Genomic DNA, 26,025 nt, shown 5'->3' on the forward strand with positions numbered 1-26,025 from the left:
CCCCAGTATGCCCCCCCCCCCCCCGAAAAAAAAGAAGAGATACTTTTTTAATATTAATCATGAAAAAGAAAAAAATACTAGTAAACTTAAATCTACCTTTTTCTTCATTTAGCAAATACTTATTTAGTACTTATTCTGTGCCAGTTTTCTGAGAAGTTGGGATATGTAAGTGAAAAAAACAAAGAATCATAGTTTTTTAGAGCTTACTTTTAAGAAAAGGGAAACAAATAATAAAAGGAGATCAGAGTGAGGGATCTGTTGATTTTGTGTTTGTGGGGCAGGTGATAGGCAAATTACGTCTTTTTAAAGAAACATAGGGTGGGCTTCATTAAGAAAGTAGAATTTGAGCAAAGACTTGAAGGGGATTCGTGAATTTCCGAGAGAAGGACATTTCAGGTTGAGGGAACTTAAGTTTCCTCAAGTTTGAGGGATGTTTGAGCAACAGCAAGGAGACTATTGTATGTAGCTGGAGTAGAATAAGCACCTAAGGGGAAGCTCAGGTGAGCCGTGGGCCAAGGGAAAGGGCCTTGGAAAGTTAAGACGACCATGGCTTTTACTCTGATAAAATACAGAAGGAATGACATGATCTGACTTGTAAAAGGGTCACTCTGATTACTGAGCTGACACCAGATGGTAGAGGGCAAGAGTCAACACAGTCACAGCAAGATAGTAGCACCAAAGGTGGTAAGAAGTCATCTAGTTTTTGTTAATCAGAAGTTTAAAGAAATATATATTTAAAAAAATATTTTGGCTTTATTCTCTCTAGACAAATCTCTGTTATTTTAAACACTGAGTGGAAAAGTGCATATCTAAAGGGTACCTGAAATGTTCTTAAAGAACTAAGTGTTCTTGATATTTTCTCTTGTGTTTTTTGAGAAAATGTTGTGAGAGAGCAACACTACGAGCAACATCTTAGAATCCCTTTAAAACCTACAGGATTTATAAAACCTAGTGTTTGTATAAAAATTGGTTTCTTAATACATTGTCTCTATTTATACAAGCTTTGCCGCAGGAAATCTACGGACAATTGTCCAAAGGTAAAACACATTGTTGCCATGACATTCTCATGATCTCTTTTATGACATTTACAGTGAATGTATATAATAAAAATTTGTTTCATGACATGGTAAGATAGAAGAATCACTTAATATGTTTAAAAGATAAAATGATGACTTTGGCAGGAAAAAAAAAGAAATATCACAATAATGAAGGATTGGGGGGATATAGATATAGCTCAGTGATAGAGTGTCATAAGGTCTTGGGTTCAATACCCAGCACACATGAAAAAAAATAAAAAGACTTATGAAAAAGAATAATGCAAATAACTTTTTTCATGTTATTTTTCAAATCAAAAGGGGAAGCCTTTTGTTCTGATTGAGAAGGTGTTTTGCCTATAGTTTCATTTTAAGAATTAATAGCATTTAAAGGTTTCCTCTTCCTCCTATTAATAGATGCTAATTTCTTCTAGGTTAAGACTTTGCTTCTATTAAAATGCATGTAGCTGAGAGCTGGGCATGATGGCGCAGGCCTGTAATCCCAGCGGCTCTGGAAGCTGAGGCAGGAGGATTGCAAGTTCAAAGCCAGCCTCAGCAACTTAGTGAGGCCCTATGCAACTTAGTGAGACCCTATTCACAAAATAAAAAGTGCCTCTGGGTTCAATTGCTGGTACCACCCCCACCCCCCCCAAAAAATTCATGAAACTATAAGAAGGAAAAACAGAGAAACTGTTTTCAGTCATTAATTCCTTGTAGTAAATTTATTTATGAAAAATTTCAATTTCCTATAAAGGTAGGAATCAGAGCAGCTAAAAGTATGGGCACCTTCAAAGTGGTGTTCCAAAAACAGATTATAGAAGCATAAAAATAAACTTAAATATGTCACAATTAGTTTCAGTTACAGTATTATTAAAATAATAAATATTTTAGTATAAATGTACAAGTATTTACCTGTACATTCTGGATGTTGAAAAAAGTTAAATATATAAAGTACAAAAGAAAATTGTTGGGTAGAGGAGTCCATCTTTTCATTTTATTATAAGTATTCCTAAAATTTTTTTTTAGGAGGAATTTTTAAATGACTCTCTCTGACATCACATTTAAGCAACCTGCTTTGATAATACCAATTCTTTGCTTTTACAATTATTGTTTTGGAATATATATTACCTGTTTAATTATCCTTCATATCTGGCTTTTTGATACATTCAACAATCTGTAGGCAGAACTAATACATTATACATTACATTTTAGAGGTTCAGTATCCTCAAACTTTTCTTTTTTCTTTCCTCAGAATGAATTGACAGATACACGTGCAAAATTCCATGTACTTTTTCTTTTCTTTGTGTCTGCAATGTTCTTCATCAGCGTTCTTTCACTCTTCAGCTACCACTGCTGGCTAGTTGGAAAAAATAGAACAACAATAGGTAAGTAGGCTAAAATAAATTATTATAACTATTTAGGAAAAGGACCACAAATGAATATGTAATCTAGAGAAGGAGAGTAAAAGAATTATCAAATAATTTTGTGTTTAAGTAAACTGATTGGATCCATTTATTATATAATAAATATGAAGGATCATTGTGTTGAAGGATGAAGAAGTAAAATTGATTTTTATATATACTTTCAGTAATGCATTCTGTATAAAACTATTTTATAAATTTTAATAAAAGTTACTTCCTGGGAGCTGGGGTTGTGGCTCAGCAGTAGAGCACTCATCTAGCACGTACGAGGCCCTAGGTTCGATCCTCAGCACCACATAAAAATAAATAAATAAAATAAGGTATTGTGTCCGACTACTTCTAAAATATAAATGTTTTTTTAAAAAAACTTACCTCCTGCATTTATACAGTATCTTTTCAAAAACAAATCAATGAAAGATAGACAAAGTTTTCATGCTTAAAGGAAGTTCATCCACCGAGAGCCAAAACATTTTTTAATTACAGTTTACCTTTTAGCTAAAACTCATCAACAACATATTTCACATATGTTCTTTATATTTTTCCCTCACAATTACACATTTAACTGGCAGATGTTCTGTAGTTAAAGCTAAAGAATAGTGTTTTTGATATGTCATTATTTCCATCTTTGTGTCAGTTGTCAGTGAAACTTAATGCACTGTATCACTAGTATCAGCATTTTTTTTTTTTGGCTTATTTTTAAAAATCAGAATATTGGGGAAGAATTCAGTGAGGTATTCAAGTAATTGGACAAACATTTTTAACCAAAGGAGATGGCATTTCAGCCACCCTAATGTGTTTTTTTTTTAATATTTATTTTTTAGTTGTAGTTGGACACAATACTTTTATTGTATTTATTTACTTTTATGTGGTGCTGAGGATTGAACCCAGGGCCTCACACGTGGTAGGCGAGCACTCTACCTCTGAGCCAGAACCCCAGCCCCCCTAATGTGTTTTAATTGAAACATTTATGTAACTACTAATATACCAAGACAAAGAATAGTGGTTTCTGTAATGTTTCATGGAAAAATAAAGACCATATGCTATCTGATTGTCCAAAGGTAATAATTCACCTCCGTGAGGAGAATTAGAAGGAAATAGTTTTTAATACGGAAAAATGAGCAGAGATTTTAGAGAAGCATTTAGATCATTCTAATCTATTATGTTACTGGGTCACGTAAGTTTCAGTGGTCTTCAATTGTAAGGATTTCTTTGCCCTTTCTTCCCCAGCTCAACCTCCATTGTTGAATTCTCTTCCAGTTCCATCATGTCTGCATTCCTTTTTTGTGTAAATAAATTTTCTTATATATTTTTTTTAATGGAAGACTCACAGTTCTCTCTCATTCTGTTTTTTTTTTAAAGAGAGAGACAGATTTTTTTTTTTTAATTTTTGGCGGACACAACATCTTTTGTATGTGGTGCTGAGGATCGAACCCGGGTCGCACGCATGCCAGGCGAGCGCGCTACCACTTGAGCCACATCCCCAGCCCTAAATTTCCTTATATTTATTAACTAAATTATTGGTCTTCTTCATAGAAGAATTATTGGTCTTCTTCATACTGCCTTACCCTTAATCAGAGATGACAGAGTTGGCCTACATGCAAAGCTCAGAGTTTATAACCCCCATATTAATTAAAAACTAAGTGATTTCACATAGAAAACCAGAATTATTCTTTTTAAAATTGACAAATCTGGTAGTGGTAAGCACATCTTAGAATTTAATAGTAGCCAACTGCTAATAGATGGGGAATGAACAGTTTAATTTGCTACAGCTCTCACTGAGCCTGTTTCATTTCTCATCCTTTTAGTATTTGAGGGATTGGAATTTCCAGGGAACTCACTGATCTTTCTGAATAATGTTTTTCAAAAAATTTATTTGAAGTTGAATATTTCTTTATTATTTTGCTGCAAACCTGTTGTTTGACTGTATAAAAATAACACCAGCAAATGCAGAATATTATAAAATTAAGACAGTATTGTTCTTTTGACACTATATAACAAATACTTTCCTCCATTCCCAGTTTTTTCCAGTGGGAAAGATCAGTAAGTATATTGACCCAAATCCAGGAGTGGATATAAGCAAGTTACAATATTATAGAAGACTTATAACAAGATTATCTTTGATGTACATACTTTTATTTTAGTTGTAGATGAACAGAATGCCTTTATTTTATTTATTTTTATGTGGTGTTAAGCATCGAACCCAGTACCTCACACATGCTAGGCAAGGAGCCACTGAACTAAAGCCCCAGGCCACATACATGCTTGCTTTCTTTTTTTTTTTTTTAATATTTATTTTTTTAGTTGTAGTTAGACACAATACCTTTACTTTATTTATTTTATATGTGGTGCTGAGGATCAAACCTAGGGCCTCACACGTACTAAGTGAGCACTTTACCGCTGAGGTACAACCCCAGCCCACCGTAGTAGTTTTTATCACAGATAATTATGTGAATTTTGATACCAGAGTCTAAAGCCTACTCTAAAAATCATAAAGATCTGTAAAAATGATACAATTGTGTTTATGTGCAGTCATTGGCAAGTTCAGGGTATCTTTTTCCAGTTACAGTGTTAAGAGTAGTTTCTTTTTTAAGTCTTTTCTCTACCACTAATTTAAGACAACTATGCTGAAGTAATGGGGTACCATTTTCACTCTAATAGATTTTACATATTTCTCATATGCTTCTTCACTCAGTAGGTCATCTAGTTCTGAAGGGTCACTCAGTATTATCTTCATCAACCAGTCATCTTTATCTAAGATTTGTTCACAAACTCTAGATTTTCTTCAGGTGCCTCATTAATTTCAATTTCTTCTCTGATAGAGGAAAAAGAGTTCTCTGGCAGCTTTCACACTTTTCAAAGCACCAAACTCTTTTTGTTGTTTCTGTTTTCTTCCAATTTCAGGCAGACTACAGTAAACATTTCCCAGAACTTCCTGTGCCAAAATGCTGATTCCTAACTATTCCAATACCATTTTCTGTAGTTATCCATTCATGTTCCTCAGGGAATTTACACATGAGAGGCAGAGTGGGTCCCATGTGCAGCATCTAGACGGCGCCCACCCTCAGCCACCAGGGCCGTGGTAGGCACGGCACAGTGGACCTGGGGCTGAATGCAGGCCTTAGGTCGTAGCTTCGGGCTCTACACCATTTGCAGCACTGTGTTCATAAGGCTACCAAGGGTACCCCTGCTCTGCCTCTCAACCATTGGTGGCCAGGGCTAAAGTGACACCTTTTCAAAATTTTTTGTCAGTGACCACAGTAAGAAACACATCATTGTATATCTTGACTTAGTACATATATAAAATACTTAAAATTATATAAATAAGCAAGAATTTCACAAAATGTCATTAATGTGAACTACGTACATAGCACTCATATTTTGTGATCTAGTTTGTAATCAACTAAATTGATTATATGACCACACATTGAAAAACACATTGCCTTAGCATACCATTTTCTTCACAGTCTCATCTTCCCAAACCCTGTGTCTTTGGCTAGTGTTCTACTGTTCATCCAGATTTTTATTCTTCTGTCCCTTTTTTTTTTTTTTTGATTATAGATGGACACAATACCTTTATTTATTTATTTATTTATTTGCATGCGATGGCTGAGGATTAAACCCAGTGCCTCATACATGCTATGCAAGTGCCCTACCACTGAACCACAACCGCAGCCCTATTCTTCTGTTTTTGAGAGTACTTTATTCTGCTATATCATCTATGCCCTTCATCATAATTGTCACTTACCCACCACAAAGCCATTTTTCCATATTTAATGAATTTCTATATTCAAACTAATGCTGTTATCTCAAACAAGCAAAGTAATCTCTTCAGTTCTGTTGGCTGCTCATTCCCATAAAGCACACATCGAACCTTTTAATCACATGGAACTGAAGAACTTCTGAATATGAAATTTTAAACTTCAGTATTTCATTTTCTGACTACCATCTTGTAGCCTTTTTTCTGTTACTGAGTGCTCCATTATCCAACACTTCTCATGAGATTTTCTTTCTCTTCTAGTTTCATTTCTTACCATTGGCCATTTTATATCCTATGATAAAATGACTTCAGCAACTCTTCACAGCATTCTTATATCTTCTGTCCCTAGGTTTCTCCCATGATTCCTTTGCTAATCCATGACCTGGGTTTTCTAACCATCTACTTTATCCACATGGATAAACAGGACTGTTGACAGATCAAAGAAACCTTAATTCCATAGAAAATATTATAATTACAGATTGAAGGTCTCAGATCTCACTGGAACCCTCAAATCTGTTTGACTGTAATGTCATGCATTTCTGGTGAGGTTCTTCACCTGTTACCCATGATATAATTCCAGGTTATCACCATTCTTCCTACTCTTCTTACCCATTTGTTAGTCCTTCGCAGAAAAATTAGAAGTCATAAGTGAACTCTTTGTCTTCACACCTTTCTAGCCTTCTACAGACATTTCTCCTTTCATTGTCACTTTCCATATAACTTTTGAGGAAAGATGTCTTTTCTCTTGTTCAAAATTTTTCTTTAGACCCCGCAGCTCAGGAGGCTGAGGCAGGAGGACTGCAAGTTCAAAGCTAGCCTCAGCAAAAGCAAGGCACTATGCAACTCAGTGAGATCCTATTTCTAAATAAAATACAAAAAAATAGGGCTGGGGATGTGGTTCAGTGGTCGAGTGCCCCCCGAGTTCAATCCCCAATACAAAAAAAAAAAAAATTAATTTTTAAATGCCTTCTCATCTCTTCTGGGATCCTTTCCTTCAATTTTACTCTTTCATCAGTTTCTCCCAGTGCCATGGCTTCTTCTCATTATCCTTAGCTTATAAAATATGCTGAAGCACATTATGTTTTTAAAAATATAAAACTCATAAAACATTTATCTTTCTCTAGACCTCACTCTATGTCACTTTACAACCAAGGTTGAAATAATGGTCTATAACCACCTTCTGCTTCATTCCCTTACTTGGTTTTCAAGATAATCATGATCAAGTGCCACCATCTCCATCTTTCACCTTCTTCTATCAAGACCCCTCAAGACCCACATAGGTCCCTATTTAGATAAAATTGGGTTCTTTCACCTCTGTGTCCCTAGGGAACTCTGTGTCCCTAGTGCTTCTCACATGTAGTTTTGTTAGACTGTAGGTTCTTTGATAGAAATTTTGTCTCATTTTATCTTTGAGTCCCAAATACTTGATACTGTGATATCAGGAACATAGTAAGAAGTTCATAAATGGTGAGTAAAGTTGGAAGTATCTTTTAAAAATAGAAGTCAAGTAAAATAAGATATAACATACTTTATTAGATTTTTCAGTAATACCAGATAATTATATTTTGACATGTTATTTTATATGATTGATGAAAAATGTACTTTTTCCCAAATAAGTTTCAGAAATTTATCTTTTAAAAAATTTTATTTTTAATTGACACATAGTAATTGTATATTTATGAAATATAGTGTGACATTTCAATAAATGTATGAAAAGTATAATGATGATCAGATTAGGATAATTGCCATATCTCTCACCTCATATTATTCTAGTTTTTCTTTTAATTGCTTCAAGTATTTATTTAAATGGTATTTATAGTTTTTTATGTTGAAGTTTTAGTTTTTCTTGTCAAAGACACAAATAATTATATTATTTTATAATTTTTTAAATAGGTTAATTAGTATATATGTAGTTATTTCTTTTTTTCTTTTAACAGAATCATTTCGTACACCCACATTTTCATATGGAGTTGATGCACATGGTTTCTCTCTTGGATACAGTAAAAACTGGAGACAAGTCTTTGGTGACGAAAAGAAATATTGGTTACTTCCAATATTTACAAGGTAATTTATAAAATGTAGTTCTGAGAAATTATGGAGTCTGTGTAATCAATATCTCTGGTAAAATATCTTAAGATTCATTCAGAGAATATAATACATTGTGACATTTTTACAAGCCTTGAAATGAAAATTCAAATACATTGATTGCATATAAAATGTTTTTATTAGATAAACAGTAAAGGAAAGTTTGAACAAATATTTGAATGGTAAGTGGAAAAAAAAAAGATGACTTGTAAAACAATAAGAATCACTTTTTCCTTCCAAATGAAAATAAACTGCGGGCTGGGATTATGGGTCAGTGGCAGAGTGCTTGCCTAGCATGTGTGAGGCAGTGGGTTTGATTCTCAGCACCACATATAAATAAATAAAATAAAGGTCAACTGACAACTGAAAAAGAAAGAAGGGCTGGATATATAGTCAGTTGGTAAAATGCTTGCTTTGCATGCACAAGGCCCTGGGTTCAATCCTCAGCACCACATAAAAAATAAATAAAGATAAAGTTACTGTGTCCATCTACAACTAAAAAAAAATCAAAAGAAAGAAAATAAACTAAAATAAAGAATCTTAAGAATTTACACCTCTCACCCATAGCTACAAAGATTCCATCACGGATGTGAATTATGTGTTTTTCATTCTTAAAGAAAACCAAACACGCCTTCCTTTCTAGCTCTCTGGCCATCTTGATGGCTGCTCTTGGTGGGGGGCCCTCCTACATCTAAGGCAGGAAGATAGTGGCCACAAAAAAGACGAAAAAGTCTCTGGAGTCGATCAACTCTCGGCTCCATCTTGTTTTGAAAAGAGGAAAGTATGTACTGGGCTACAAGCAAACTCTGAAGATGGTCAGACAGGGCAAAGCGAAATTGGTCATCCTCTCCAACAATTGTCCACTTTGAGGAAATCTGAAATAGAGTACTATGCCATGTTGGCCAAAACTGGTGTCCATCACTACAGTGGCAATAATATTGAATTGGGCACAGCATGTGGAAAATACTACAGAGTGTGCACACTGTCTATCATTGATCCAGGTGATTCTTATATCATTAGAAGCATGCCAGAACAGACTGGTGAAAAGTAAAACATTTAAAATTTTTCTTTAATAAAACTTGGCAGAGCTTGTTTTAAAAACACTTCATTCAGAAAAAGAAAAAGAAAACCAAACACATATGCAGTTTTACCTCAAGGGTAAAAGAAAAATATGTTCAAGTTGATTGAATTTTCATTTCTCCCTGTAATTCCCAGATCTTTTAGGCCATCTGTATACCAAAGACATTATAGAAAAGGGAGGGAAATTTGAAATTAGTGTGGCAGACTGGTTTGAGTCATAGGGTTTTTCCTTAATTAACCAAATTGCCTTTTTTTGTGAGGCTGAAAATGACTTATTTGGATTTCATTTGTGAAGGACATTTCTTCTTAATAGAATTATAGATGTTGTTTCACTGTCTCCTGACTTGCATTTTTTCTTTTGAGAAGTTTGTGGTCACTCTTACTTTTTCACTTTCTATATAATGTGTCTTTTCTTTGGTTGTTATTACTTTGATGAAGTTTGATTATGGCAAACCTTGGTTTAATTTTCTTCGTGTTTCTTGTGCTTGGATTAGTTGACCTTCTTGCCTTGGTTTTGTAGTTTTCATCAATATCGGAAAAATTGTTAACCATTTTTTCTTTTATCTTCTTTCTTATTACTGCAGCAACATCAACTACATATGAGTTATTCTGAAGGGTTTTCCACAGCTTAGTTAATGTACATTTTTGTTCCATCTTTGTAAGTTTCATTTTTTATAGATCTTATTGCTATGTACTCAGATTCATTACTTCCTTTTGTTTACTTTATGAATTGTCTCATGTGTTCAAGATTTTTCTATTCCCAGTGTTTGGAACAGGACTAATTGTTATTTCCTCTAATCAATGAATTCATGTTTTTTTTTCCTCCCTTTCTTTAAAGATATGTTTCTGTTATCTTCTGCTTTGCATGGTTTCTGCCCAACCAACCTCTTACTTTATTCTGCAAATTGCAAATTACTGTCAGCACATCCCCATGGTTCTAAAATTTTAACTTCCCCACTGGTTTTAAGCAGTTTGAACATGATGATATTTCTTGGTGTTTATTCTACCTAGTGATCTTTAAGGCTTCTTGAATTTGTAAATTTATGGTTTTCATCAGATTCGAAAATTTTTATTGATTATGTCTTTAGTTGTTCTGTTGTAGTTTTATATTTTTTGTTTGTGTGGTTTTATTCTTTTGCCTACTGCACTCTTTTATTCCCTTTCCCCAACAGCTTTTTTTTTTCCTACTCTCAAGTATATATATGTTAAATTGCTTTGTAGTGACCCACAAGTCATTTTCTGATTTGCTGTTCTATCCTTGTTTCCCATCTTCTTTTCTGTGTTTGCTCCATCTTGGTTAGTTTCTCTTGTTTTATCTATAAATTCATGGATCTCTTCTTCTACACTGTCTACTGTGTTGGTAAACTTATCCAATAACTTTTTCATTATAGATGTTGCATTTTTCAGCTTTAGAATGTCAGTTTGGTTCTTTTTTATATCTCATATTTATTTTCTGTGTATCCACTTTTCCTTTAAGTTCACATTTATAATCACTGTTTTGAAGTCTTTCACTGAAATTGCTGATTTTCTGATTCTTTTCTATTGATTTGCACCTCCACCCCCCCACCCCACCCCTTAGCTGTGAGATCACATTTTCTGCTGCTTTTTATGCCTAGTAACTTTCTATTGGCTGGTGACATTTTGAATGCTATTTTGCTGAGTATCTAGATTTTATTGTCTGTATAAAGAATTGAATTTTGTTTTGGCAGGTGGGTACTTATGTTTCAGCTTGGGATTGTTGTTGCTGTTTGTTTTGGTACTGGGGATTGAACCCAGGGGTGCTTAACCACTGAGCCACATCTGCAGACCTTTTTCTTAGTATTTACTTTAGAGATGGGCCTCATTAAATTGCTGAAGCTGGCTTTGAAATTGTGATCCTCCTGTCTCAACCTCCCGAGCTACTGGGATTACAGGCATGCACCATCATGTCAGGCTCAGTTTGGGATTTTTGAGGTTTATTTTAAGCTTCACTAGGATGGATCCAGCATAGCATTTTCTCTGCAGCTAGTTTAATGCTATAATAAAGGTGGGGTTTCTTTCAAAACCATGTGTTCAGTGAGATCTCTGTATTCTGGCTGGTCAATTTTAATGCCTCCTTGTGGAAACTGTGAATCTGTTCAACTTACACTTCCCAATGTTCTTTTCCCAGTTCACCTGTGTAGCTTACTGTTCATCAAAAGATTCAAGTACAGTATGTGGATATATCTGTAGCCATTTCTCTGTGTGTCTTCCTCTTTCTCAGCTATGTCTTATAAATTCTTGCCACTTGGCTTCTCAAAGCTCCTATCTCTGTTACCTCAATGCAATATAACTACCTTACTTTGCTTGGATTCCCCTCCTGATGCTGAGGTTCTGGCAAAAAGCTGGGACTCACTTCTTTTTTTTTTTTTTTTTTCTTTCTGAGACCACAGTCCTGTTCTGTTTTTTAAAAAGTTATGTTGTATGCTGTCCAGTTTCTGGCTGTTTAAGACTATGGGCAAATTTACCAGTTATTCTCTCTTGGCTTTTTTTGTCCCTAAGTTTTTTTTTTTTTTGCTCTGTTGTATACAGTTGTGGTATGTTAAGCACATATACTAAAATTGGAATGATATGGAGAAGATTAGCATGGTGCCTGCACAGGGATGACATACAAATTCATGAAGCTCCATATTAAAAAAAAAAAAAAAAGTGAAAGTAAGATATAACTTAACCTTTTTTGGCTGTAAGCTTCTTGAAGATAGAGATTTTCTTTTGTTCACTGTTATAACCCTAGTGTGTAAAATATTACCCAGAATATCATAGGTATTCAACAGATACCTATGACATTGGGGTTTTTATTGTTTTGTAGTGCTCAATATTAACTAGAGAACCAACCCAGGAACTCACCCATTCAAGGAGTTCAGTACTGAGCTATATCCCCAGCCCTAGATATTTGTTTAATGAATGTTGTTGAATGAATAAACATGTGGAACTTATATCTTGAATTTCATTTAGCCTGGATGATGTCTTAAATGATTATAATGAAAACTCAATTATCCACATACTTGAATAGTTCTGTTTGAGGTGTAAACTAGGCATCATGATCTTTAGTAGATCTTAGTAGATTATTTCTAACTATGTGTAAATTATAAAAGAAAAGAGCCTTCATTAGAGGTAGAAGCCTTCTAAATTAGAAATCCTAGGAATTATTCTCTGAAAAGAACATTTCTTTCTCCCATGCTCCTGAAAGACATTAAATTTGACCACTTTGAATAACTTAATATGATTCAGGTTATCACTGTTTCTCATTATGCAGTTTGGGTGATGGTTGCAGTTTTCCAACTCGCCTTGTTGGGATGGATCCAGAACAAGCTGCTACAGGCCAAAGTGAACATTCCAGAAGGTGTGCTTTTTTTGTCCCTAAGTTTTTTTTTTTTTGCTAAACAACTGTATACTTGTGTTATACATACATATCTTATGAATATATACAACAATAATCCAGTAAGCCACCATAGATAAGAAAAATATCTATTTAAAGTTTTTAACTGAAGTTTAATATGTATATGTGCCTAATATGCAGGCTGGGGATGTGGCTCAGTGATAGAGCTCTTTACTGGAACATGTGAGGCCATGAGTTCAATCCCACTACTGAAAGAAAAAAAAAATTTAAAACTAGGACAATCACAAAATGTTGGAAATGTCTGGGCAAACTAGGAAGCAAGTAAATATGGTGCATCTTCCTAAAAAGTGAGGTATTCTTCAAAGAAATTAGTCATTATACTAGTTACCATTTTATTATGATAAGTAGGTTTTTAGCTATACTATCAAAATAATGAGGATTCAAACAATTTTTTCTTATTCATCTTAAGGAATTTTTTCTCATAATATTTGTATGGTAAGCAAATTTTCATCAATTCCGTGAAATAGTTCAATTTAAATGAAATTTTAAAGAATCTAGAGAAAATTCTGCCAAAGTGAAATAGTTGAGCCATATTTATGACAGAAATAGATTATAGAGGAGGAGGGGTCATAAGTTCCAAGCTAACATATTAATATTAGAAGACATAGGCCTTAGAACCTACAACCTAAGGCCTTAGAACTTAGAGTTCTAACATTTATTGTAGTCTCTGAACAAGTCATTGAAACTGTCTGAGCCTCAGTTTCCACCTCTGTAAAATGAAGATAATGAGACTTGCCTCCAGGGGTTACTGAAAGGGTCAAAATGATGTGCATACATACACATTTATAGAGTCTAGCACACTCTCTGGCCCACATCAGACACCAAATAAATTTTTATTCCTTTTCCTCCTTTCCTTCCTCCATTCCCCTCCTTCCCTGGTTCTCTTAGCTAGAAAAATAAGTCAACGCTAAATCACTAAATCATTTTTTCCCCTTAGATCTAAACTGGCGAGGTAGAAAGCAGAAAACTTGGGAAATGACAGGTAATTTTTTTGTACTGGCCACAGACATAGCTCCTCACCTGTCCTCATACTACCTTATGGCACCTGATTAACATAGTGTTAAAACTTTTCAGACTGGCCTCTGAAGCTTTTTTCTTTTGTCTAATTGTTTCATTTGCAGTTTTAGAATACAGATTCTTGGGTCCAGAGAGCCATTTCATTGGGGTGGGGGGGTCCGTGGGCATATTTTCCTTTTCAAGGTGGCTTTTTCAGATGGCTGAGATCTCATGAGTTGCCCTCACATATTTAGGAGAAGGAATACTAATATGCTGCTTATTAATTTATTAAGTATCCTTAATTTAGCATTAAACAATTTACTAAGTTATTTGTTCCTCTTTTCAGTATTGGCTCAAATCAACCTTTTCCTATCAGACCACTTAGTGAATCAAAAAACCGTTTGTTGGACAATGAATCTCAATGGCTAGAGAATGGAGCTGAAGAAGGTGTTGTCAGATCAGGTAATAATTCTCACCTGAAAACACTGCTTCACCTATTTGGTTCAAATGAAAAGCAACAGATTTAATAAATGTTGAAAAAAACAAAACAATGTGATATTTTGAAATACTGAAATGTGAAACTGTAATAAAATGTCTTATAAATGGGATGTTTGTGTTTATTGGCGGCTTCTGTGAGGAAAGGGGGCAGAGAAAGGCAGGTATAATGTTTTTTATTGCATTCAGCTGTTTTTTTTGTTTTCCAACCACACATTTCTTCAGTAGTGTGGAAAGTCCTTTTGACATACGCTATTTCAAATAATGTTCTAAATAACTATTATTCAGGATTCTAGCTCATACTTATTGAAACTAATTTTTAAAAATTATAGTACTCTTTAAGAGTGCACTGGACCCAGTGTGGTAAGGCCCACCTGTAATCCCAACTATTTGAGAAGCTGAGGCAGGAGAAACTATAGGTCAAGGCCAGCCTAGGCAATTTAGCAAGACCGTGTCTCAAAAATATTTTAAAGGAATATGGGGACTAGGATGTACCTTTAGAGGTACAGCACTCTCCTAGCATGCATGAGGGCCTGGGTTCCACCCCCAACACTCTCCTCGCCCCCACAAAAGAAAAGATACACTGAATGTGCTTTATTTTTCTATATAGTTCTAAGCTCAAACCCAAGGCCATACAGGTGCTAGGCAAGTGCTTTATCACTTAGCTACACCTCTCCCCTCTTGTTTTAACCTTTCTTAATGACTCATTTCATGAATTATAGAGTAGTTGATAAAATTGAAGTGGGATTTTTAATCAGATCTGGGTTTACTTAACTAGCTGAATACATGTCTGAGGTGTTTCTTTTTTTTTGGGGGGGGGGCAGTATCAGGGATTGAACTCAGGGGCACTCAGCCACTGAGCCACATTCCCCAGCCCTATTTTGTATTTTATTTAGAGACAAGGTCTCACTGAGTTGCTTAACATCTTGCTTTTGCTGAGGCTGGCTTTGAACTTGCAATCCTCCTGCCTCAGCCTCCTGAGCCACTGGGATTACAGGCATGCGCCACTATGCTCGGCATGAGGTATTTCTTAATAGGAATAATAATATTGTCGTGTCTTCCTGCACTGTTAAAAAAAAAAAAAGTTTGAGATCTTAAAATCAATTTGTACCAACTCTAGGAAATAATACTAAAAACTTGCTGTCAGAATTTATCTTCTTTAGAAAGAAGTATTTCTTTGGCTTTTAGCAGCATTTAAACATTTTCTTAAATTAGTAAGTTTAGAATCTTATTTAGGATCTTGTATAAGTGGAAAAATTCATTTTATGGACTTTTAAATTATTGCTGCTTAACATCTTTAATGCCATTGTATACTATGGGGCTAAATATGAAACTAGACTTCTGACACAATGCTCTTTATTCACTTCTCCGTGTAGAGAAGGCAAATGGTTTGTGCTATAAACATATTTAGTGCTTACATAATATTTGTCTTTACTGTAATCAATTTTATCATTTAGCCAGGAACTTAATATTTTTTTCATGTCATATATAATTATGTGCTTACAGGGACAAATAATCATGTTACAGTGGCAATAGAAAATTGAGTACCACTTGTTCATAACTAACCATTTGATAAAACCAAGGTAAGACAGTATAAAGGTAATTTCCTTGAGCAAATGTAGTTTATATTTGCATATTTCATAACCTCAAAACATTTGCTTTTTTTTTTCATTATATCAATACAATAGTATAGAAAAGATTGGAGGGTAACATATGCCAAAATTTCGTTTCTCTTACTACTCCTAGCACAATGAAAAAAACATTTGTTGGAGAGATAAATGAAGGAAAATTAGAAATAGTTTATGATTGGTATGTGGACAACTAACTTTTCAGTAAACAGTACCTTATTAGTTTTTTTTTAAAGATGATTTTTGCCCACAATTTGATCCAGAGAAGAATGATTACAGGCTGAAAAAGATTTAAGATGTTCATGATGTTATTTATTTAGTTTTATAAAGACACACCAACAGATTGTTGCTGTGTAACAAATTACCACAAATTTACTGCTTAGGACAACTGTGCACAGTTACTACCAGTTCCTTTCCAGCAGTTCAGTTTTCCAAAGGTATCTCACATGGAGTCTCAACTAGCAGAGCATCAGCTTACTTGATTTCAGGCTCATCAGAGGCTAATCAGGTCCGTACAGCAGACCTGGTGCCTGTGTCCACAAGTAGAGCTGAAGCCTAGGACCTAGGACAGAATGAGATCACAAGCTTGGGATGGCTTGGCAGAGTGTCACATTGGGCAGAGTAGGCTGTGGTCTGAAGAGGAACTAAAGTGTATGTGCAAACATAGACTTGTACCAAAAGCTGTAGCTATGAAACAGCCCTTGTTCCTGGAGAGGCGCTCAGTACTGCTTCTACATTGTTTCTTAATGTAGGCAGGATACTGACTGAAACTTGTGGTTGTTGAGAGTCACTAGCTGAAGTTTCTCTAATGGACACTGTGGGAACTTCCCCACATCTACAGCAAACTCTGAAGAGGTGAAGGTAGATACCTCATCTGATGATTCGATTCCCATGTTAACATCAGGAAGTGATGAATTCCCCTCTTAAAATAAATAAATATATATTTTTTTTTTAAGAGAGAGAGTCCAGAGAGAGAGAGAGAATTTTTAATATTTATTTTTTAGTTTTCGGCGGACACAACATCTTTGTTTGTATGTGGTGCTGAGGATCGAACCCGGGCCGCATGCATGCCAGGCAAGCGTGCTACCACTTGAGCCACATCCCCTGCCCGAAAATAAATAATTTTTGTAAAAAAGAATCCCCCTCTGTTAATCTTGATTCCTTAGGAAAAGAAAGGGTTATTCCCTACTTACTGTTTATTAAAAAATCTTTATTAAATTTAGTTACGTTGGGACTGGGGTTGTAGCTTAGTGGTAGAGTACTTGCCTAGCATTTGTGAGGTACTGGGTTCAATCCTCGGCACCACATAAAAATAAATAAATGTATCCATCTACAACTAAAAAAAAAAAAAAAGTAAAAAACTTTAGTAACATTAGCTGGGCACTGTGGTGCACAGCTGTAATCCCAGCAACTCGGGAGGCTGAGGCAGGAGGATCCAGAGTTTGAAACCAGCCTCAGCAACTTAGCAAGGTCCAAAGCAATTTAGTGAGATATTATCTCAAAATAAAAATAAAAAGGGTTGGGGATGTAACTCAGTGGTTAAGTACCCCGGGTTCAGTACCTGGTACCAAAAAGTTTTTTTAATTAAAAAATAAACAAATTTAGTAGCAATAAAGAATTTATTTCCTATCTTATAATAGAATCATCTTTATATCTTAGCCCACAGAGCCATTTAATATTTTGAGAAATAAAAAAATCTAATTTTAACTAATTCAATTGTTTCTGTTTTCATAGGTGTATAAAAACACATTGTCGACTGATATTTTCAATTTTATTTGCAAGAAAATGATCAAAGGAATGAAATAATTTGAGTATAACAGAAGATATATTTTTTAAAAAAGGAAGCCTTTGTACAGTTCGCTAGATCCACAGGAGCACTACAAGCAGAATGATGCCTTAATTTTAAGTGTCCATTTGTGCAACATTGACTCACAGCTCAAAAGTGACTTGATTTTACTTTGGAAATAATACCTGTTACGACATGCTATAATATGTGCTGTCATCACTTATGTGCATAAGTATTTTTTTGATATCTGAATTACAATATTAGAATTATTTCTTGGTATTCAGATAGGTTCTCACTCCAAAAACACAAACTAAAAACTTGTCTTAAATGAAGTATATCTAGGGTAAATGGTGGGTGAAAGTGAATAATATCCAAATTACTGTTGCTTGTACTGTATAAGAGAAAGAAAATAACTGCTTTTTTATTGAGTATTTGCTAATTTATAATTACTATTTTATACTTTTCAACATTTTTAATAAAATTTTTTATTGTTGGCTATAATAACACTCAGAATGATTCAGATATCTAATCATTTAGAACATAGAATTCATGGGGATAATTTATTGATGGCTTAGAAGCATTAGTACAACCATGTAGTATAGTATATGCCAAAGGCTTAAAAAAATCTTGGAAGTATAAGAAATATTTTGGGTATAATGCTTTTTTTATTACTTTTTGTTGAACTGTCAGGGGTTATTTATATGGGTAGGGGAAACACAAAGGTATTTGTGATATAGAAAAGTTGGGCACAATAGGGATAGATGGAAGTGGCTAAAAGAAAAATAAAGAAAAAGGTAGACAGGATACTGTAAGGTGTTGAAAAATATTTTCAAGCCAGATGCATTAGTACACCCAATCCCAATTCCTGGGGAGGCTGAGGCAAGAGAATTGTAAGTTTGAGGTCAGCCCAGGCAATTTAGCAAGACCCTGTCTCAGAATAAAATAAAAAGGGCTGGGGATTTAGTGCAGTAGTAGAGTTTTTGCCTAGCATGCATGAGGCCCTGGGTTCAATTGCCAGTACTGGGAAAAAAAATTTTTTTTTTCTTTTTCAGTGCTAAATGTATTGAGAATAAAACATGCTGTTGAGTTGACTTTTAAATTTCAATTTAAGTAATAACTAAATTTTTCTTTGAAACTTTTTATAGTGATCCTATAACTTATAAACAGTGACTTAAAGTATAAAGTAGGAACAATACTTGAGAGTAATACTGCTTTTAGGAAGAAATTCTAAATCTGAGTAGTCATTTAAAAGTCCCAGTCTCTGAGAAGTGGATTCTACTCTTAACTGCAAAATCTTAAATCTGACTTCTTATTAGCAGTTTATTCTCGCCAGATACACTTTTCCTTTTAAAATCTTAACTTAAATGACATGAATTGCTGTATTCTAGAGAATAGTACAATATCATATTAAAAGATAATGTAGAAATGTTACTTCTCATTTATACTATTGAATCAGATACACATCCTTGAAATGATTGGTTGCTTCCAGTAGGTGGGTAGAGAGAAATCTTAGCAGCTTAAGTAAGTATCAGAGGCTGTAATTTCCATATATATAAAATGGAAGTATGGGTCCTCAATATTTTGGACTGGATGATTTCTAACATTCTGCAATGCCTGATTTTGCAAAATAACCTTGTTTTTCATCCCTCTAACAAATATTTTAGCAGTTTCTTCTAATGTTAACCAGTATACTAGGGATAACTGTTTAAATCTAGCATAAATTTTATAGCTGATGTTCCAAGATTATAGTTTGAAGGATTTGCTTAATTCCCACCGGCTATTAAATCTTAAAAAGTAATTTTTTTTCCCCTTTAGACCAAAGGAACAATTAAGCTTTGAAAACACTTTGGAGTCCTATAATATGGTTTCTTCTATCTTCATTTCAATTCTTTAATCTTAATTCTGGAAAACTAGAATGAGAGTTAAGAGAAATCAGTTACCAACCAAGAACATGTCAGTTTGGTGGTTTGTATATTATAAAGAGTGAGTAAATGTTTATCTGTACTTCACTATTTTCAGAAATGTTCTGATCCTTTTTGTATATCTATATTTAGATCAGAGGATTTGCATGCACCTGGCTAACAATTGCAAAAGCTTAATTTTCCCCTTTAACCTATTCAGGCACTTTTAAAAGTGGAATTATAATCTTTCTTAATTCTTCTCATTTGTTATTTAATATCTTTAATAGCATAGTAAACAAACACCTTTTCAGAAATTTTCAGTTTAAGACTTTTACTGTAGTTACCTTTGATTTAATTACAGCCAACATTTTGCCATATTCTAAATAATCTAGCTGAATTTATTCATACATTTTACTGACAATTCATTAAGAGCCTACCAGTGGTATAGGAACCAGGAAAAGGCTGCCTCTTTGGTATTTCAACTGGTATTGATTACTGATATCAACTGTTTGAGGAGAAAGGTCAAAATGAAGCCTTGCCAAAATTTCTAATTATTACTATTTTTCATCCTTCAAACACTTGAACATTTGTGATGATAGTGAGGAAAAACAAGGTTGAATTTCAGGTCTTGCCATTGCCATTAAAAACAAATTAGGAGTCTTGGTTTACCTGGGCACAGACTTACTTGAAGATTTGATACCTGAGTCCTCTGACAAAATATCATTATGCCAAACCAAAGAGCAGCTGCAGTATATTAGTGGTTGAACATGTTTACACAGCTTAGTGCATCTTTACATGAAAATGATTTTTTTAAAAAAACTTTTTACATATTCAATGGTTATGATCCAGTGTGTCACAAGTGAGTATAATTGTAAGATGAGTTTGAATCAAATATACAGTGTTTACTTGAATTTTATTTCTATTAGAAAGCAAATTTTGACTATGTTTACAGGAGCATTTAAGATGATCAGATGTGAGATTCTCCATTCAGTTGTCTTGCAAATGTATACACAAAGGACCTGCATATTTGGGGCATTGACTAGACAGTAACTTACATGTAAGTTTCACTTACATTTTGTTTTAGGACTAGCACTGCTGTCAATGAAAAATATTTTTAACTAATGTGTTATTAAGAAATTAATCATATTTTTGCATTTCAGCCAAAATAAAGACCATATCTAATAACCTGTTAGATACAGGTAGTCTGTAAATCTGAAATCCATGTTTCATAATGATCTAAACTGTATTTTTTTCAATTTCAATTTAAAATGCAGTGTAGATTAAGAAAGTCCATATTTTTCTGATGACTCCTCTATATTATTTTGTTGGGTTGCATAAAGAAGCAAGGAATTGTATTTGTAATAAAAGAGTAAGAAAGCTACTAGCTAAGTTAATTATATTTGTATATGATTGCAGATGAGTCTATGCCCATTTAAAAGAAAAGATGGACTCTATTTTAAAAGTGATCTTTAATAATGCTTTTATAGAAACAAATTTGAAATACAGTTTACCTTGGTTGTCTTATGAAGAACCATAAACCTTGTATTTATTTCTCATTTGTATAATCCTGGACCATTACTTAATGTTGACTCTGTCTTTTGGATGGCCTAACCTACATTAACATTTATGCAGAACAATTAAACAATTTTTTTCAAAAATCATATTTACTTTATTAATAAATAAATAAATATATATAAAGTCTTGTTTTTGAGTTTTTTGTTTGTTTTTGTTATAAAGTGGTATTTGCCAGATGAAAAAAATAATTATTATTTTGGTCAATTTGAAAATCTTATAGTATTTTACAGAAATAGACTAATAATTTAGGAAAACCTCCTCTAAGATGATATGTACACGGTGCAATAAAGTTGTATTTACTAGTTTAATTTAATACCTAAAGAGTTTCATTTAGCTTTTACTAATCATAATTTCAGAAGTTACTTTAGGATCTTGAGTATCTTCACATCACTATGAAGTTATTGAGTCGTGGCTAAATGCCAGGTAATAGATTTTATCTTGTTTATTCTTTTATGCCATCTGTGTTTGGGTTCCCTTCAGTTCTAATATGGACGGACAAATAAAAACAGAAGGCTCTGAGGTTGAGCTGATTCCCAGTTCTTAGGATAGTTAAATTTCAAAATGTTCACAAGAACAATAGAGGCCAGTAGAGATGAACCAACCTTTCCCTACCCCATTCAAAACATTATTTTGGGACTAGAGAGGAGGAGTAACTACTAAATGGCCAAAAGCCTGATTTAACACCAAAAAAAGATGTTTACTTTCATTAAATAACATCAATATGGCTTTACTTTTCTCATTTCTTATAGACTGGCTTTTTGGAGCCCCACCGGCAATTAGTAATGCTGTTCTCTTATATATATGTCTTCCAGAATTTACAGGGATGGGAACTAAGTTTTTCAATACAACAGATTTTTATGGGTGTTTTAACAAATTTGTAACATTAATGTTAGTGTCTTTGACCCCACCTTGTCAGTGCCTTCCACCAGATAGGAGATAGGATTTAGGTGATGTTTATACTCAGTAATTCATCACTTGTGGTTCTTAAACCCTCTATCTTCTCTATTCTCAATATAAGGAGATTGTTTTCATCAGGATTTCTATCTCTATTAACCTTCTGTTGTACTTCCTCTTGGCCTCTAAGCCAGGTTAATACCTTCAGTGCTACCTAGAACACTGTATTTCTATTACTTATTTCGCTTTGTTGTTTATTATACATACTTTTAAGTGAACTACAATAAATTCTTGAAGACTGATTTGTTTTGTAGTAGCCACGCACAAAATGAACATAAGATCAGAAAGGAATTGTTATGAATTTCATATCTATTAAATTTTCCTGTAGTGTTCCTAGGTTCTCAATAAAGTGAGTTCCAGAACCTACAAAATTTTCCTAAATTTGAAAAAAATTGATCAAATTTTCATATGTTTTAGTAGTTGTTCATGTTGGTGCAGTCTCTGGAGAGCACTTTGGTTTGGCAACATTCATCAAGTTTTCAAATGTCCATATTTTTTGACACCTCAATTCTACTTTTAGGAGTTGTATAGATATGTTGTATTTTATATTAGGATATTCATCGCAGGACTGTATGAAGCAAAACAAGATTGCAAATGACATATATGTCTCACCTTAATTTATGGTTGTACGTGCAATTAAATATCTGAAAGGATATACAGTCAATATGAAGAAGGTTGCCCCCAAAGAAGGAAACCAGAAATAGACCATGTTCTAGCTGGTCAGGGTGGTGCATGCCTATAATCCCAACAATGGGAGGCTGAGGCAGGATTGCAGATTGAAAGGCAGCCTCAGCAACTTGGCAAGCCCCTAAGCAATTTAGGAATACCCTGTCTCAAAAAAAATTATTTTTTCTTAAAGAGGCCTGGGGATTAATAGCCCCTAAATTCAATCCGTGGTACCAAAAAAGAAAAAAAAAAAAAAAAGGCTCTGTTTCTCCATATTCCTTTTTGTACCATGTGCATACTATTTAAAAAGAAACAGTGAAGAAAAGATATGATGCCAGACCACTGCTAACCATTTGGGAAAAAATAGAGCTCCTTGTCTTTCACAATGGTACTTCAAAACAATGCCAGATGGCTCACTAACTTAATTATTTTAAGATGAAAGGTACTTCAAGAAAATAAGGGTAAAGTCTTTTATAGTGGGATAAGAAAGGTGTATAATGCTGGTAACAAAAAAACAGTACACTAATAAAAAATGAGGGTCTAAGTATAACTCAGGGGCAGAATGTTTAGTTTGTGTAAGGCCCTGGGTTTAATCCCCAAAACCACAATAATTACTTTAGTGGATATAGAATGAACAAAATTCACACCAAAAAAATAATTATCAGTAGTACAACATATGAAAAGGTGTTTACTTTCATTAAATAAATATATGAAAGCAATTAAGGTTATTTTTTCTTAGAATAATTGCTGAGGTTGTAGGCGTAGAAGCATTTTTGGTAAGAGTATAGAATGATCTAACTTTAAAAAAAGGAATTGGGCAATAAGGGTCAAAGTTTTTACTGTACATAACCTCTGTAGCAACCCTACTTTGGGGGATTTATACAGAAAGGAAGGCTAGTTTGAGAAGCAGAGGGAGAGGATTTATATAGAGAGAGGAGAAGGTGGGGGGGACAAAAGCAGGGGCCAATCAGAGATCGGAGAGTCCCCCAGGTTGGGGTAGCCTAGGCACCCCAGTTACAGAAACAGCCCCATTACCCCAGTTATAGAAACAATACCCCATTAGATATGTGTGCCCTGTTGCTGGGGAGTTATTCTTTATGTTTGCAGAAGCCATATCTTGGGGCCGTTCAGGCACGTATATGGAAGCCATTTCTCAAGCTCTAACTGTCATGTACATGGAGAATCACAAAACCAGAATCACAAGACTGGGGATTTCTTTTTCCCCAGTGATTGCACTTCCATGGTCAGCAGAGGTCCCAACATGAAATAGTGTCAATATTTTCAATTTTCTTAGATTGTCTAATGGGCTAAACCACTCTGAAAAATAACATTAATCAAGTGGGGAAAAAGGCACACTCATACATTGCTGGTGGGACTGCAAATTGGTGCAACCCTAACAGAAAGCAGTATGGAGATTCCTTAGAAAACTTGGAATGGAACCACCATTTGACCCAGCTATTCTACTCCTCAGTCTATACCCAAAGAAATTAAAATCAACATACTATGGTAACACAGCCACATTAAAGTTCATAGCAGCACAATTCACAATAATAACTAAACTGGAACCAATCTAGATGTCCTTCAGTAGATGAATGGATGAAGAAACTGTGGCACATATACATAATGGAATATTACTCAGCACTAAAAGAGAATAAAATTATGGCATTTGCAGGTAAATGGATGGAACTGGAGAATATCATACTAAGCAAAGTAAGCGAATCCCAAAAAATCAAAGCCCAAATGTTCCCTCTGATATGTACATGCTGATCCATATGGGGGAGAGCATGGAAAAAATAGAGAAACTTTGGGCAAAGGGGAGGGATGGTGGGAAGGGGAAATGAGGGCAGGAAAGATGATGGAATGAGATAGATATCATTACCCTAGGTATGACAGCACAGATGGTGTGACACTATGCTACATCATGTACAACCAAAGAAATGCAAAGCTGTGCTACAATTGTGTACAATGAATCAAAAATGCATTCGCTATTGTATATACCTAATTAAAATAAATATAAATAAAATACATCTAACAATACTTTTCACTGAGTAAATAGAAGGGAGAAGTTAATTATGCATTTATTTAGCATTGCTGTTTATAGTGTATATTAAATAACGTATGTTCTATTTTCATGTGATAGAACATATTTTTGTATACTTTTTGGTTAAATTTATAAGGAAGACTTTATTTTTATTTTTTGGTACTGGGGAGAGAATCCAAGGGCACTCAACCACTAAGCCACATCACCAGCCCTATTGTATTTTATTTAGAGATAGGGTCTGAGTTGCTTAGTGCCCCACTTTTGCTGAGGCTGGCTTTAAATCCTCTTGTCTCAGCCTCCTGAGCCACTGGGATTACAGGCATGCACCACTATACCCTCCCCAACCCCCCACCCCTCCTTTGGGGTTACCTTTACTCCGAAAAAAAGCTTACTTAAAAAAAAAAAAATCTTTAACTGGTGGTTGATATGGTATGACAACAATCCTGATAAATACCTTTTACCCCAATTAAATGTCTACTTTTAGTAGTTAAATCCCAGAAGAAAAAAAAATTTTTTTTTTTTTTGATGGAGGTGTATTATTGGGTTTGAGTCCAGGGGTGATTTGTGTGTCTATGTGGTGTTGGGGATTAGAACCCAGGGCCTTGTGCATTCACGGCAAACACTGTACCAACTGAGGTGTATATCCAGCCCAAGGGGACATTTTACCCCTGTGCTACATCCCCAGCCCCCACTCCTCTATTTTTGGTTAAATTATTGAGGCTGGCCTCTGCCTCAACCTCCCAGTACAGGGGATTACAGGTGTGTACTGGACCAGAAAATGCTAATTTTAAGAGCATGTTACTTATTTATTTTTTAAAATATGTTTAACTGGAAAAGCACGTATTTCCATTTAAGTTGAGGCAACTATTCTTGACAGAAGGTAGACAAACTATTGTTGCACAATAAAGCCCTATCAGATCCACTGAAGCCAAGACCCCAAATCACAGTTCGTAGTTTTATTAAGCTTCCATGTAAAATAGTTTATATCATTAATGACTCAGGAAATCCCTGATCTCTCCCTATCAGGTTAAAGAAACAAAACACATTAGGTCAGTGATTAGGTTTTTTTTAAATATCAAGGCGTTTTGACTAAGCTCATGTTTGTTTGTTTTAAAAAGATTCTGGCCTGAAGTCTCACATGTACATAGAAACTACAGGGTTGTTTTTTTTTTTTTTTTTTTTTTTTTT

General features: G+C 34.4%; 2 protein-coding genes, 1 non-coding gene and 1 pseudogene across 8 annotated transcripts in view; 3 read left to right on the top strand and 1 right to left on the bottom strand.

Annotated features, from left to right (window-relative positions):
* Positions 1-21,297, top strand: part of Zdhhc20 (zinc finger DHHC-type palmitoyltransferase 20) — an 80,157-nt gene extending 58,860 nt beyond the window's left edge. Inside the window, exons 8-14 of one of the 5 annotated variants that reach the window (XR_007346968.1) lie at positions 1,002-1,037; positions 2,287-2,419; positions 8,150-8,276; positions 12,652-12,738; positions 13,733-13,777; positions 14,138-14,253; positions 17,649-21,297. Coding sequence is in view for 4 of the 5 variants with exons in the window: in XM_048801420.1 (XP_048657377.1) it covers positions 1,002-1,037; positions 2,287-2,419; positions 8,150-8,276; positions 12,652-12,738; positions 14,138-14,253; positions 15,793-15,830 (537 nt within the window). In the remaining variant the exon portion in view is untranslated. Of the gene's footprint in view, positions 1-1,001; positions 1,038-2,286; positions 2,420-8,149; positions 8,277-12,651; positions 12,739-13,732; positions 13,778-14,137; positions 14,254-15,792; positions 15,870-17,648 lie in introns of all 5 variants that reach the window. The other 4 variants (XM_048801420.1, XM_048801421.1, XM_015499334.2 and 1 more) reach the window with 4 other exon arrangements.
* Positions 8,499-9,398, top strand: LOC107153723 (annotated as a pseudogene).
* On the top strand, positions 11,930-12,031 carry LOC125616352. The gene has a single exon (XR_007346975.1). It is a non-coding gene; the product is annotated as a U6 spliceosomal RNA (small nuclear RNA).
* A 4,481-nt stretch (positions 21,298-25,778) lies between the features above and the next one.
* Mrpl57 (mitochondrial ribosomal protein L57) overlaps positions 25,779-26,025 on the bottom strand; it is a 999-nt gene continuing 752 nt past the window's right edge. The window contains exon 3 of one of the 2 annotated variants that reach the window (XM_015499339.2): positions 25,779-25,998. The gene's annotated coding sequence lies outside the window, so the exon portion shown is untranslated. Of the gene's footprint in view, position 26,025 lies in introns of both variants that reach the window. The other variant, XM_048801422.1, reaches the window with a different exon arrangement.

This window comes from Marmota marmota, unplaced genomic scaffold (genome assembly GCF_001458135.2).
Source record: "Marmota marmota marmota unplaced genomic scaffold, marMar, whole genome shotgun sequence".
Classification (NCBI taxonomy): domain Eukaryota; kingdom Metazoa; phylum Chordata; class Mammalia; order Rodentia; family Sciuridae; genus Marmota; species Marmota marmota.